We start from the raw sequence: 13,941 nt of genomic DNA, 5'->3' as shown, positions 1-13,941 counted from the left end.
TTTATTACTTGGACGACCCAGTGCACTTGCTGGTTAGTTGTATGAAGTTGTGAAAGAGAGTTGAGATTACAATTGTGCGTACCAAGTTGTTGGTTGAGATTACAATTTTGTGCACCAAAAGGGCTACAAAGGAACCTGAAACCAAGAAGGAAGAAGAGACCCTTGCACCATCCTCACCAAAGCAAGTCCTGAAGCCTTATGTGCCAAAGGCACCCTATCCACAAAGGCTGATGAAGGATGGAAAAGACACTCAGTTCTCTAGATTCCTAGAAATCTTCAAGAAGCTCCAGATCAACATACCTTTTGCTGAGGTATTAGAATAAATGCCACTCTATGCCAAGTTTTTAAAGGAGCTCATGACAAGGAAGAGGAATTGGGGAGAAAGGAGACTATCGTGCTCACTAAGGAGTGTAGTGCCATAATACAAAAGAAGCTTTCCCAGTAACTGAAAGATCCTGGGAGCTTCCAAATCCTCTATATCATTGGGGATATGAACATTGAGAAGGCACTATGTGATCTAGGATCCAGCATCAACCTCATGTCCTTGGCCATGATAAAGAGGATGAGAATAGAAGAAGCAAAACCCACAAGAATGGCCCTTCAACTAGCAGACAGGACCTTCAAATTCCCCCATGGTGTGGTGGAAGATTTGTTGGTAAAAATAGGAGAGTTCATCTTTCCAGCTAACTTTGTTATGCTTGACATGGAGGAAGAAGCCAATACATCAATCATCATAGGAAGGCCATTCCTAGCTATAGCTGGAGCTATAATTGATGTTCAAAAGGGGAGCTAGTCTTAAGATTGCATGAGGAGAAGATGGTCTTCAATGTCTTCAAGGCAATGAGCTACCCCAAGAAATTCATTGGAGAATGCATGATAGTGGACACAATTAAAAATCTCGTTCAAGGAGCCCTAGAGGAAGAACAATGTGAAGAAATCAAAGAGCAAGATCAACAAACCTCATGTGGTGAGCTATCACTAGAGACTATGGAATAAGCAATCATGCTAGACAAGACAAGTAAAATGGAAGTGGAGGCACCAAAGTTGGAGTTGAAAACTCTGCCTTTAAACTTGAAGTATGCTTACTTGGGTGACAACAACACATACCCAGTGATCATCAATTCAAGTTTGAATGAACAACAAGAAGAGGAGCTAATCCAAGTGTTGAAGCAACACAAAGATGCTATTGGATGGACACTTGCAGACTTAAAAGGGATCAGTCTTTCAATGTGCATGCACAAAATCCTACTTGAAGAAGGTGCAAAGCCCTCGAGACAACAGTAGAGAAGGCTAAATCCAACAATGAATGAAGTGGTGCAAAAGGAGGTGCTGCAGTTGTGGCAAGTCGGGGTGATTTACCCAATCTCAGACAGCCCTTGGGTAAGCCCTGTGCAAGTAGTTCCCAAGAAAGGAAGGATCATTGTTGTGCCAAATGAGAAGAATGAATTAATACCAACAAGAATAATGACTGGCTGGCACATATGCATTGATTATAGGAAGCTCAATGAGGCTACCAGGAAGGACCGCTTCCCCCTACCTTTCATGGACCAGATGCTAGAAAGACTTGTAGGACATGAATATTATTGCTTCTTGGACGGCTATTCTGGTTACAACCAAATAGTTGTAGACCCCAAGGACCAGGAGAAAACTTCATTTACTTGGCCCTATGGTGTCTTTGTTTATAAGAGAATGCCTTTTGGATTGTGCAATGCACCTGCAACATTCCAAAGGTGCATGCTCTCCATATTTTCAGATATGATTGAAAGATTCATTGAAGTGTTTATGGGTGACTTTTTTGTATTTGGTGATTCATATTCTAAATGCTTACACCACTTGGCCTTGGTGCTAAAGAGATGCCAAGAAACCAACCTCATTTTGAACTGGGAGAAGTGCCACTTTATGGTTACAGAGGGGGTTGTTCTTGGTCATAAAATCACAAAAAGAGTCATAGAGGTGGACAAGGCTAAGGTGGAGGTAATTGAAAAATTACCCCCACCTTGCAATGTTAAAGAAAATAGAAGTTTTCTAGGACATGCTGGCTTTTATAGAAGATTCATTAGTGATTTTTCAAAGATCGCCAAACCCTTAAGTAACTTGCTTGTCTCTAATGTACCTTTTATCTTTGATAGAGAATGCATGTTAGCTTTTAATGAGCTTAAAAACAGACTTTCCTCTGCACCTATCATAGCACCACCCTGCTGGGATTTACCTTCTGAGTTGATGTGTGATGCATCAGATTTTGCTGTTGGTGCTATTTTAGGACAGAGGAGAGATAAGTTGGTGCATGTTATTTACTATGCTAGCAAAATTCTCAATGAAAATCAAATGAATTACACCACTATAGAGAAGGAGCTTCTTGTCATAGTCTTTGCATTTGATAAATTCAGATAATATCTTATTGGCTCTAAAGTTACTGTTTTCACTGATCATGCAGCCCTCAAATATTTGCTGATCAAGCAGGATTCCAAGCCTAGGTTGATAAGATGGGTCTTGCTACTTCAAGAGTTTAACATAAAGATAAAAGATAGAAGTAGGGCAGAGAACAAGGTGGCTGACCACCTATCAAGAATCCCACATGAAGATGATGAAGCACAGTAATTTGAAGTGAATGAAAGCTTCCCTAATGAGTAGTTGATGATGATTCAAGAAAGCCCTTGGTTTGCTGATATAGCCAACTTCAAGGCTATTGGGGAGTTGCCCACCAACATTAACAAGTACATGAGGAAGAAGCTACTCAATGATGCTAAACACTACATCTGGGATGAGCCATACTTGTTTAAAAAGGGTGTTGATGGAATTTTGAGGAGGTGTATTTCACAAGAGGAAGGGCAAGAAGTGTTGTGACAATGCCACGGATCTGCATATGGAGGCCATTTTAGTGGAGAAAGAACTGTAACCAAGGTGCTGCAATGTGGGTTCTTTTGGCCGACGGTATTCAAAGATGCAAAGGAATTAGTCTCAAAGTGCAATGAATTCCAAAGGGCTGGCAATTTACCAAAGATGAATGAGATGCCACAGTAATTCATCCTAGAACTTGAGTTGTTTCATGTATGGAGAATTGACTTCATGGGTCCCCTCCCTACCTCATACTCAAACAAGTACATTCTAGTAGCAGTGGGCTATGTATCTATGTGGGTGGAGGCCATTGCAACCCTAACGAATGATAATAAGGTAGTCATGAACTTCCTTAGAAGGAACATCTTCAGCCGATTTGGAGTCCCCAGAGCCCTTATTAGTGATGGAAGAATTCATTTCTACAACAGACCATTGGAAGCCCTCCTTATGAGATATAGAGTAAAATATAAAGTTGTCACACCTTATCATCCCCAAACAAGTGGGCAGACTGAGGTATCCAACAGAGAGCTAAAAAGGGTCCTAGAGAAAACTGTGGGAGCTTCAAGAAAGGACTGGTCAAAAAGGCTAGACGATGCTCTTTGGGCATATAGGACAGCCTTCAAAACACCTATTGGGATGACCCCATATCAGCTGGTGTATGGGAAGGCATGTCACCTACCCCTTGAGCTTGAACACAAAGCCTTCTGGGCACTCAAGCTACTAAATTTTGATAGTAATGCTACTGGAGAGAAAAGGATCTTGCAACTGCAAGAATTAGAAGAGCTCAGATCTCAAGCATATGAAAATGCCAAAATCTACAAGGAGAAAGCTAAGAGGTGGCATAATCAAAAGATAGCAAGAAGAGAGTTTGTAGAAGGTCAAAAGGTGCTGCTATACAACTCAAGACTCAAGTTCTTCCTAGGGAAGCTTAAGTCAAGGTGGTCTAGACCCTTCACAATCATCAAGATGTCTCCCTATGGTCATGTGGAGCTCATGGAGGACAAAACACAGAGAACCTTCACTGCAAATGGCCATAGACTCAAGCATTACTTGGGAGACTCACTAGATGAGTAGAGAGTGAGCTACAATCTCAACTAAAAAAGGAGGAACGTCAAGCTAGTGACGATAAAGAAGCGCTAGTTGGGAGGCACCCCAACACTCTGCATCATTTTTAATTTCTTGCTTTCTAAAAGTAGCTAGGTAGTTTAATTTCAGTTCCTTAGTTGATAGTTCTTTAGTTTACTCTCTCTTAATTACTGGGAGTGCAAGGTTGCATAATCACTTAATTGAAGTTGGTTTAATGTGCTGAGTGCTAGCTAAAGAGCTAAGTTTGGTGTGGCCACTAACGCACTTAATCTAGGCTTACAACCATCTGAATGAACTAATTTTGAAGGTAAGCCCAGCGATTAAGTTTGTTGTGGCCACCATCATATGAAGTTCACATAGCAAGCCCAACATGATTCAAGTTTGAAAGAATTTAATAAATTGGTGAGTGCATAAAAGGTGGTTTTATTGTGTACGAAGGGTTTGGAAGAGAAAGAATGTGAAATAAGTAAATTTATTTCACCCTTATGAAAACAAATAAACCTAATGATGAAACCAATTTATTAGATGCAATGAGATTAAGTTTGGTGTCCCAAGGGACACTCATCAATTGCAATTTCATTGGCTCATAATATAGGGAATGTAAAGGATTCTTTTGTCATTACTGATGGGATTTTCGGTTTTCAATTTCAGAAGAGGCAGGACCCACATAATTGATAGCTCATCAAGCAAGGAGTCAAAGTGTACTTACACTTTGGAACTCAACACCTGAGGAAAGTAAAAAGGCAAGGATTGGCGCCTCACCCCACGCTAGGCGCCTCTCCCGAGTGGGAAAACAATTAATTATTTTTACTTCCCACCTTCCCCAACCCCCATACTACCCTTTCTTTTATAAAAGCCATTCAACCCTCCACACTCCAAACCCAACTTCACACCTAATACCTCTGTACTTCCTTCTATTTTTGTTCTGTTACTTTTTCTTTTCTTTTACTTTATTAGGGATAATCAAGTCCTAAGTTTGGTGTTATGGAGCAAACCCTTGCTTTGCTCTCCATTTCTTACCTCTTCTTCAATTTTCTTCAACCTTTCAAGCCTCTTCTCTGACCCCAATGACACCACCAAGAGCCTCATCATCAAATAAGAGAAAGACCAAGGAACCAACTTCTGGATCCTCAAGTTCAAGCGTCAATGAGTACAAGTTTCTCTCATCATTCAACAAAAACCAATTTATAGTTGGGGGAGTAAGAGGCAAATTATTCCGAAGATTGGATAAAGCAACAAAACCCAGGGTTTGATGAAATCCTCAATGAAATATGTGTGCTCAATGTACAGTGGATTAATGTCAAGGATGGAAGACCCAACCAACTAAGGATAAGAGATTTGAGCCCCTAAGCTAGAGGGTGGCTGGACTTTGTAAGGAGGTCTCTCAACCCAACATCTGATGCATGAAAACTTGTCTATCAACAAATTTTCCTTCGGCAAGTATACCGAATTATCGTCAAGTAAAAACTCACAATAGAGTGAGGTCGAATCCCACAGGGATTGATTGGTCAAGTAACTTTAGTTGGAAGAGTATGCTAGTTGAGCTAAACAGAATGTAGTTTGAGAATTGCAGAAAATTAAATAGCGGGAAAGTAAATAGCAAAAAATAAAGTGCAGAATCTTAGATGGGGATTTGGGGAAATGAGCATGTAAATAAATAGCAGAAAGTAAAGAGAATGGGTAAGATCAGAAATGGGGAATTCATTGGGCTCAGGAGATGTTGTATTCTTCGAATCAAATTCATTTTCATCTCTTCCTCAATCAAAGCATCTATTGATCTCCTTAGCAATCTTAAGTGATTGGGTTCCAATTCCTTGACAACCCAATCTCTCTAAGCTTGAACAATTGCCCAATTTCTTGATTTAATTGCTCATGGGAAGAGATGAAGTGTGGTCACTGATTATACCACATGTATTTCCAAATCAAAGTGTTGGGAGGATTACATGTCACAATATCCGCCCAGACCCCAATTTGGTCCAACATGAGAAAGCATTTCTAGCATGATCTCCTCATCCCTTTTCCAAGGCTTAGAGGAGATCCAATTATCGAGAGTTTCTTTTCCAAGACAACTAACCAATTGAATTAAGATCGAAAGCTTTCTAGTAAATCAAAAGAGAAGAAAGAAGAAGAGAATGAAAACTATAATTGATCCATCAACTTACAACAGAGCTCCCTAACCCAATGGAAGGGGTTTAGTTGTTCATAGCTCTCGAAATGGAAAATGGCAGAAAAGAATACATCCCTAGCTAAAAGTGCAGAAAAGTAAATATACAGAGGGTAGTTATCCAAAGTGCCAAGCTTCTCTATAGTTCAAAACTACTCCTATATATACTACTTCTCTTGATTTTCTAGTGAGTTCTTCAAGTCTTGGATGTGGGCCTTAGATCTTGAGTTGAAGCAGTTACAACCTTTAGTGGCCTCAGCTTGCAGAAAAGTATGAATTAGGCATGGGCGTTAGTGAAGTTAACGTTAAGTGACATTGTGGGTTCGAGAACGTTAGTGGCAATCACCTTTTTCACTAACGTTCCAACCCCATATAACCCACGTTAACTCCAACATTAGTGGCACTAACGTGACCACTAACGATGCCTTATGAACCTTCGCAAGTGTTATTGGGACTCACCTTTCCCAATAATGTTGCCTTGTGCCCTTTGCCCCTACGTTAGAGTTCACGTTAGTGTAACTAACATGGCTCTTAACGTGGGTATGCCTCATCTTCGAGAGCGTTAGTGGCACTCACCTTTGTCACTAACGCTCCAAGTGCCCCTACTCTCCACGTTAGAGCTCACGTTAACTAAGTTAACGTGGTAGTGAATGCCATCTCCAACGTTAGTGACAAAGGTGAGTGTCACTAATGTTGGATCATCAATCTTAGCTCCATGTTAACTTTCACGTTAGTGGTCATAACGTGACGACTAATGTGGGCAATGCTAGTTTGATCCAACGTTAGTGACAAAGGTGAGTGTCACTAACGTTGGCATTGTTCCTCTCTTCCACGTTAGAGTTAACTAATCACCCTACCACAAACATTCAGGATTCACTTCACAAAATAACTCCACTTTTGTTCTTATCATAACATTTTTTTTATTAATTTGAAAGACAGGCATACAAGTAAGAAAGGTGGAAGTGTAGAAAGGGCAATAGACTACCACACTTGGATGTGAATAAAGAGGAACAAGCAGAATATGAAGATTTCTTTCAATCAATTTTCAATTAAAGTTCTGCATTTCGAGACAGTTCGATACAACCTCATGATGTCTTCCTTGGTATACTCATCCTAGCATTTGCATCCTTGTCTGTTTCCTTGGATGATGAGGTATGATCATTCCTTGAGACAACTATGCATTAGAGGTTAGACCTCTGTCAAGTGAGTTCTCTGGTTGCTAGAGCAATGCTTTATCACTGAGGGGTTGCAATGCACTCTTCAGCTGGAGTTTTTGGTGGAACACCAAAATTAGAGTCCTATATTCACCCTTGAATTGTTTTGGTGTGTGACACCAAACTTAGCTCCTCACACTACAGAAAATTCAACTTGAAGTTTTTATTGAGAAAGTTATGACAAGAGAATTACCTCAGGTTGGGTTGCCTCCCAACAAAGCGCTTTTTTAGCGTCGCTAGCTCGACGATTCCTTCCTTAGTTGAGGTTATACTTCTATTTGGGGATTTCCCCATGCTGCCCAAGTAGTGTTTGAGTCTTTTTCCATTCACAATGAATTTCCTCTTTGAGCTTTCTTCCATTATTTCTATGTGTCCATAAGGTGAGACTTTTGTGATTAGAAAGGGCCCCGACCATCTTGATTTGAGTTTCCCAGGAAAGAGTTTCAGTCTGGAGTTGTAGAGAAGCACATATTGTCCTTCTTCGAAACTTCTTGGTGCCAGGTTGAGATCATGTCTCCTTTTTGCTTTTTCCTTATAAATCTTAGTATTTTCATAGGCTTAAGACCTAAACTCTTCCAATTCTTGAAGCTGCAACACTCTCTTTTCACCAGCAGCGGTGCTGTCCAAGTTCAGTATCTTAAGAGCCCAATAGGCTTTATGCTCTAGCTCTAATGGCAAGTGACAAGCCTTTCCGTATACCAATTGATATGGGGACATCCCAATTGGTGTTTTGAAGGCTGTACTGTATGCCCAAAGAGCATCATCTAGCTTCTTCGCCTAGTCTTTTCTTGATATCCCCACAGTCTTTTCCAAGATCCTTTTCAACTCTCAGTTAGATATCTCTGTTTGCCCACTTGTTTGGGGATGATAAGGTGTGGAAACTTTATGCTACACCCTATATCTTAGGAGTAGGATCTCCAATGGTCTATTGCAGAAATGGCTCCCTCCATCACTGATAAGGGCTCGTGGGACTCCAAATCTGGTGAAGATGTTCTTTTGAAGAAAGTTTATGACTATCTTGTTGTCATTGGTTGGTGTTGCAACGGCCTCCACCCACTTAGATACATAGTCCACTGCCACCAAGATATACTTGTTCAAATATGAGGGTGGGAATGGTCTCATGAAGTCTATCCCCCATACATCGAATAGTTCAAGATCTAGAATGTATTGCTGTGGCATGTCATTTCTCTTGGGTAGGTTGCCAGCCCTTTGGCATTCATTGCAGCTCCTCACCAATTCCTTAGCATCCTTAAAGATAATGGGCCAGAAGAACCCACATTGCAGTACTTTTGTGACAGTTTTTTCTCCTCCAAAATGACCTCCATAGCTAGCACTATGACAACTCCACAGGACCTCTCTAGTCCTTCTTCTTCTGAAATGTCCCTCCTAAGGATTCCATCTGAGCATTTCTTGAAGAGAAAGGATTCATCCCAAATGAAATACTTAGCATCATTGACGAATTTTCTTCTTTGATGTTTGTTGATTCCAGGGGGTAGGTCACCGGCTGCTTTAAAATTGGCAATATCTACAAACCAGGGTGCTTTGTGAACCAACATTAACTGTTCATCTAGGAAAAAACTCATTTACACTTGTATCATGTGTATCATCCTTCTCACAAGGGATTCTGGATAGATGATTTGCTACTTTGTTCTCCACACCCTTTTTATCTCTAATCTCAATGTTGAATTCCTGCAATAATAAGATCCATCTGATTAGTCTTGGTTTTGATTCCTGTTTGGCAAATAGATATTTGAGTGCTATGTGATCAGTGAACACAATAACTTTAGAGCCAATGAGGTAGGATCTAAATTTGTCAATTGTAAAAACTATTGCCAGCAACTCCTTTTTGGTGGTGGTATAATTTTTTTGAGTATCATTAAGGACCTTGCTGGCATAGTATATGACATGCACCAAATTTTCTTTCCTCTGTCCTAACACCGCCCCAACTACAAAATCAGATGCATCACACATCAGTTCGAATGGTAAATTCCAATCAGGTGGGGTGATGATAGGAGCTGAGGATAGCTTCTTTTTCAAGTTTTCAAATGCTAGCATGCACTTCTCATCAAAGATAAATGGTGTATCAGACATTAGGAGATTGCTTAAGGGCTTGGCTATCTTTGAAAAATCTTTAATAAACCTTCTATAGAAGGCAGCATGTCCCAAAAAGATCCTAATTGCCTTGACATCACTTGGTGGAGCTAATTTTTCAATTAGCTCCACCTTAGCTCAGTCTACCTCAATGCCTTGGTTAGAAACTTTATGGCCAAGGACTATTCCATCTATCACCATGAAGTGACATTTTTCCCAATTCAAGACCAAGTTGGTCTCTTGACATCTTTTTAATACCAAGGCAAGATGGTTTAGGCAATTAAGAAAGGAGTCTCTGAATACTGAGAAGTCATCCATGAAAACTTCAATGAACTTCTCTGTCATATCTGAGAATATGGAAAGCATGCAGCGTTGAAAAGTTGCAGGTGCATTACATAGCCCAAATGGCATGCGCCTGTAGGCAAACACTCTATATGGGCATGTGAATGATGTTTTCTCTTGGTCTCTTGGATCAACCACTATTTGGTTATATCCTGAATAACCATTTAGAAAACAATAATATGCATGTCCTGCAAGTCTTTCCAGCATCTGATCCATGAAAGGAAGTGGGAAATGATCTTTTCTTGTGGCTTCATTGAGCTTTCTATAGTCAATACACATCCTCCATCCTGTGACGGTTCTTGTAGGGATTAGCTCATTTCTTTCGTTGGGTACCACAGTGATTCCTCCTTTCTTGGGGACCACTTGAACTGGACTGACCCATGGGCTATCAGAAATTGGGTAGATTATTCCTCCTACCACAACTTCATGACTTCCTTCTGTACTACTTCCTTCATAGCTGGATTCAACCTTCTTTGGGGCTGAATGGAAGGTTTGGCATCCTCTTCCAAAAGTATCTTATGCATGCATATGGCTGAACTGATTCCCTTCAAGTCAGCAAGTGTCCATCCAATGGCATCCTTATATTTTTGCAAGACTTGAAGCAACTTTTCCTCTTGTTCTTTGCTGAGAGCTGAATTTATGATCACTGGATAACTTTTATTTTCTCCCAACTATGCATACTTGAGAGTGGGTGGCAGTGCCTTCAGCTCAAGTTTGGGTACTTTTTTTCTTTCATCCTTCTCTTCTAGTGTGCTTTGAACATGCATTTCAGTGGCTGCAGCTTCTTCGCTTGATGCTAATTCTTCTTCTTCTGTTAATTCCTCAAGTTCTTCTTCAAGAGTTTCTTGCACCAAAGCCTCCATCGAGTCCAACCTCATACATTCTCCCAATGAGTTATGTGGGTAACTCATGGCTTTAAACACATTGAATATCATTTTCTCCTCATGTAATCTAAGGACATGTTCACCCTTTTGGACATCAATGATGGCTCCGGCAGTGGCCAAGAATGGCCTTCCCAGGATGATGGAAGTCTTAGCTCCTTCTTCCATGTCTAATACTATAAAATCTGCTGGAAAGATGAAGTCTTCCACCTTCACCAACAAGTCTTCTACTATTCTGTGGGGAAACTTGAATGATCTGTCTGCTAGTTGCAGGGCCATTCTTGTTGGTTTGGCTTTCTCAATCTTCATTTTTTTCATCATTGCTAAGGACATCAGATTTATGCTAGCTTCTAGATCACATAAAGCCTTTTCCACTGTGATTTCCCCTATGATACAAGGGATTTGGAAGCTCCCAGGATCCTTCAATTTCTGGGGCAATTTGTATTGGATGATGGCACTGCATTCTTCGGTGAGTACCACAGTCTCATTGTTCTTCCAGCTTCTCTTCTTGGTCATCAATTCCTTCAAGAACTTGGCGTAAAGTGGCATTTGCTCTATTGCTTCAGCAAAGGGTATGTTAATTTGTAGTTTCTTGAAGATTTCCAAGAATCTTGAGAACTGGTTATCCTCTACCTTCTTCTTTAACTGCAGCTGCTGGGGGTATGGAGCTTTTGAGAGGCATGGTTTGAGCGCTTCTCCTTCTTGATGTGACTTAGGGATGGAGATTCGAGTTCCCTCATGTCCCTTGTCTTCTTCATTCAAATTCTTCTTTGGTAGTTTCTTATGGGTCTCCTTCAATTCCTTTTCATTTATGAGGGTGATAGCTTGACATTCCTCCATTGGCACTGAGTTAGTGTTGCTGCAAATGTTGTGTCCAGAGGCATGCTTGAATAAGTAATCAATCTGTGTTTCAAGTTTCTTGATGGCAGAATCTTGATTCTGCATGTTGGATCGCACTTCTTCCCGGAAAGCTTTACTATCTTGAATTTCCTTACATATGCTTCCAAGTAGGGTCTCAATCTTTGAAAGTCTATCCTCGGTTAGTTATGGTGGGTTGGGATTAGGTGGTTGTTGATAGGACCTCTGTGAGGGATATTGGTGAGTTACATTGTTGTTGGGTTGTGGTTGTGGCGTCTTTGGTCTTGGCCTTGGTCTTGTTGATTTCCCCACCCAAAGTTGGGGTGATTTCTCCATCCAGAGTTGTAAGTTTTGGAGTATGGATCATGGATTTGTCTAGGTGAGTTTCCAACATAGTTGGCTTGTTCCTAGTCACCTTCTTCTCCTATATTCACTCCTTCTTGAGCTGGTGATGAAGTGATGACTGCTGCAACATGGTTTTCCTCCACCTTCTTTGTAAGATCTGCTAGCTGCTTGGTGATCATCTTATTTTGAGCTAGCAATGCATCCATGTGATTCAGCTCCATTACTCCTCGAGTGTTGCTTCTTTCAGAGGCATAGAAGTAGTCATTCTCAGCTACTGTTTCAATGACATATATGGCTTCTTCAATGGTTTTCTTCTTGTTTAGAGATCCCCTTGCTGAATGGTCTACAGGCTTCTTTAACTCATTAGAAAGACCTTCATAGAAAATGTGAAGTTGAACCCATTCATTGAGAGTCACACCATCTTGTTGTCTGAAGGTTTGCACCTCAGCTCTCAGCCTGTTAATTCTTTGAAGAGGGTAGAATCTTGCCAAAAACTTGTTCACCACATCTTACCAATTTGTCAAGATCTCCTTTGGGAAAGATTCAAGCCACCTGGATGCTTTGTCCCTGAGTGAAAAATGGAACAAAAGCAGCCTATAGACATCCGGGTGGACTCCATTAGACTTCACAGTGTCATAAATTCTCAGGAAGGTGGTTAGATGTTGATTGGGGTCTTCTTGAGCACTTCCTCCAAATGAACAATTGTTCTGAACAAGGTTGATTAGCTGGAGTTTTAATTCAAAGTTGTTGGCATATATGGTAGGCTTTTGGATTCTACTTCCACAGTTTCCTGGATTTGGATTGATGTAGGAGCCTAGAACTCTCCTTTCTTGCCAAGCATGGTTTGCAGGGCCTTCTCTAGCATGGTTGTGAGCTTCTCCTTCATGATTGTTTTCCATGTTCTCCTCCATATTGGTTTCAAAATACTCTTCCTATTCCTCAGCACCAACAACTCCTTTCCCTCTTGCTTTCCTCCTTAGTCTCCGGAGTGTTCTTCCAGGTTCTGAATCGAAGAAAGTTGAAGCTCCCCGTCTTCTCCGTGTCATACAACTAACAAAACAAACAGCAAGAGATGAAATGAAGAAATTATTCTTGTTAGAGTGATTGTTAGTGTGAGTGGTGCAAATTATCAAATAGTTAGTGGGTTAGTGAGTAGAATTGTAAATAATAATAAAGAAAGAAAGAAAATAGAGGGGGTATAGGGGGTGAGGAAGAAACAAAACAAACTAAAGGTGAACAACTGAATAAAGTAAACAAACAAAAGAAAAAATACTCAATCTAGTGCACTTTCAACTTAATCATTGTTGATACAGAATCAATCCCCGACAACGGCGACATAAAATTGATGCATGAAAACTTGTCTCTCAACAAATTTTCCTTCAGCAAGTATACCGAATTATCATCAAGTAAAAACTCACAATAGAGTGAGGTCGAATCCCACAAGGATTGATTGATCAAGCAACTTTAGCTGGAAGAGTATGCTAGTTAAGCTAAACAGAATGTAGTTTGAGAATTGCAGAAAATTAAATGGCGGGAAAGTAAATAGCAAAAAATAAAGTGCAGAATCTTATATGGGGATTTGGGGAAATGAGCATGTAAATAAATGGCAGAAAGTAAAGAGAATGGGTAAGATCAAAAATGGGGAATTCATTGGGCTCAGGAGATGTTGTATTCTTCGGATCAAATTCATTTTTCTTCTCTTCCTTAATCAAAGCATCTATTGATCTCCTTGGAAATCTTAAGTGTTTGGGTTCCAATTCCTTGGCAACCCAATCTCTATAAGCTTGAACAATTGCCCAATTCCTTGATTTAATTGCTCATGGGAAGAGATAAAGTGTGGTCACTGATTATACCACATGTATTTCCAAATCAAAGTGTTGGGAGGATTACATGTCACTATATCCGCTCAGACCCCAATTTAGTCCAACATGAGAAAGCATTTCTAGCATGATCTCTTCATCCCTTTTCCAAGGCTCAGAGGAGATCCAATTATGGAGAGTTTCTTTTCCAAGACAACTAACCAATTGAATTAAGATCGAAAGCTTTCTAGTAAATCAAAAGAGAAGAAAGAAGAAGAGAATGAAAACTATAATTGATCCATCTACTTACAACAGAGCTCCCTAAC

The 13,941-nt window shown here is 40.3% G+C and overlaps 1 protein-coding gene across 1 annotated transcript; it reads left to right on the top strand.

Moving 5' to 3' along the window:
• The first annotated feature begins 1,302 nt into the window (after positions 1–1,302).
• On the top strand, positions 1,303–2,844 carry LOC107489505 (uncharacterized). Its single transcript, XM_016110260.1, has 3 exons — positions 1,303–1,669; positions 2,435–2,547; positions 2,632–2,844. Exons 1-3 carry the CDS (start codon positions 1,303–1,305, stop codon positions 2,842–2,844), a joined length of 693 nt encoding a protein of 230 aa, XP_015965746.1.
• The last annotated feature ends 11,097 nt before the right edge of the window (positions 2,845–13,941 follow it).

This window comes from Arachis duranensis, chromosome 5 (genome assembly GCF_000817695.3).
Source record: "Arachis duranensis cultivar V14167 chromosome 5, aradu.V14167.gnm2.J7QH, whole genome shotgun sequence".
Lineage (NCBI taxonomy): Eukaryota > Viridiplantae > Streptophyta > Magnoliopsida > Fabales > Fabaceae > Arachis > Arachis duranensis.
Note: the sequence above shows the minus strand (reverse complement) of the source record. Positions and strands in the feature narration are given on the sequence as shown.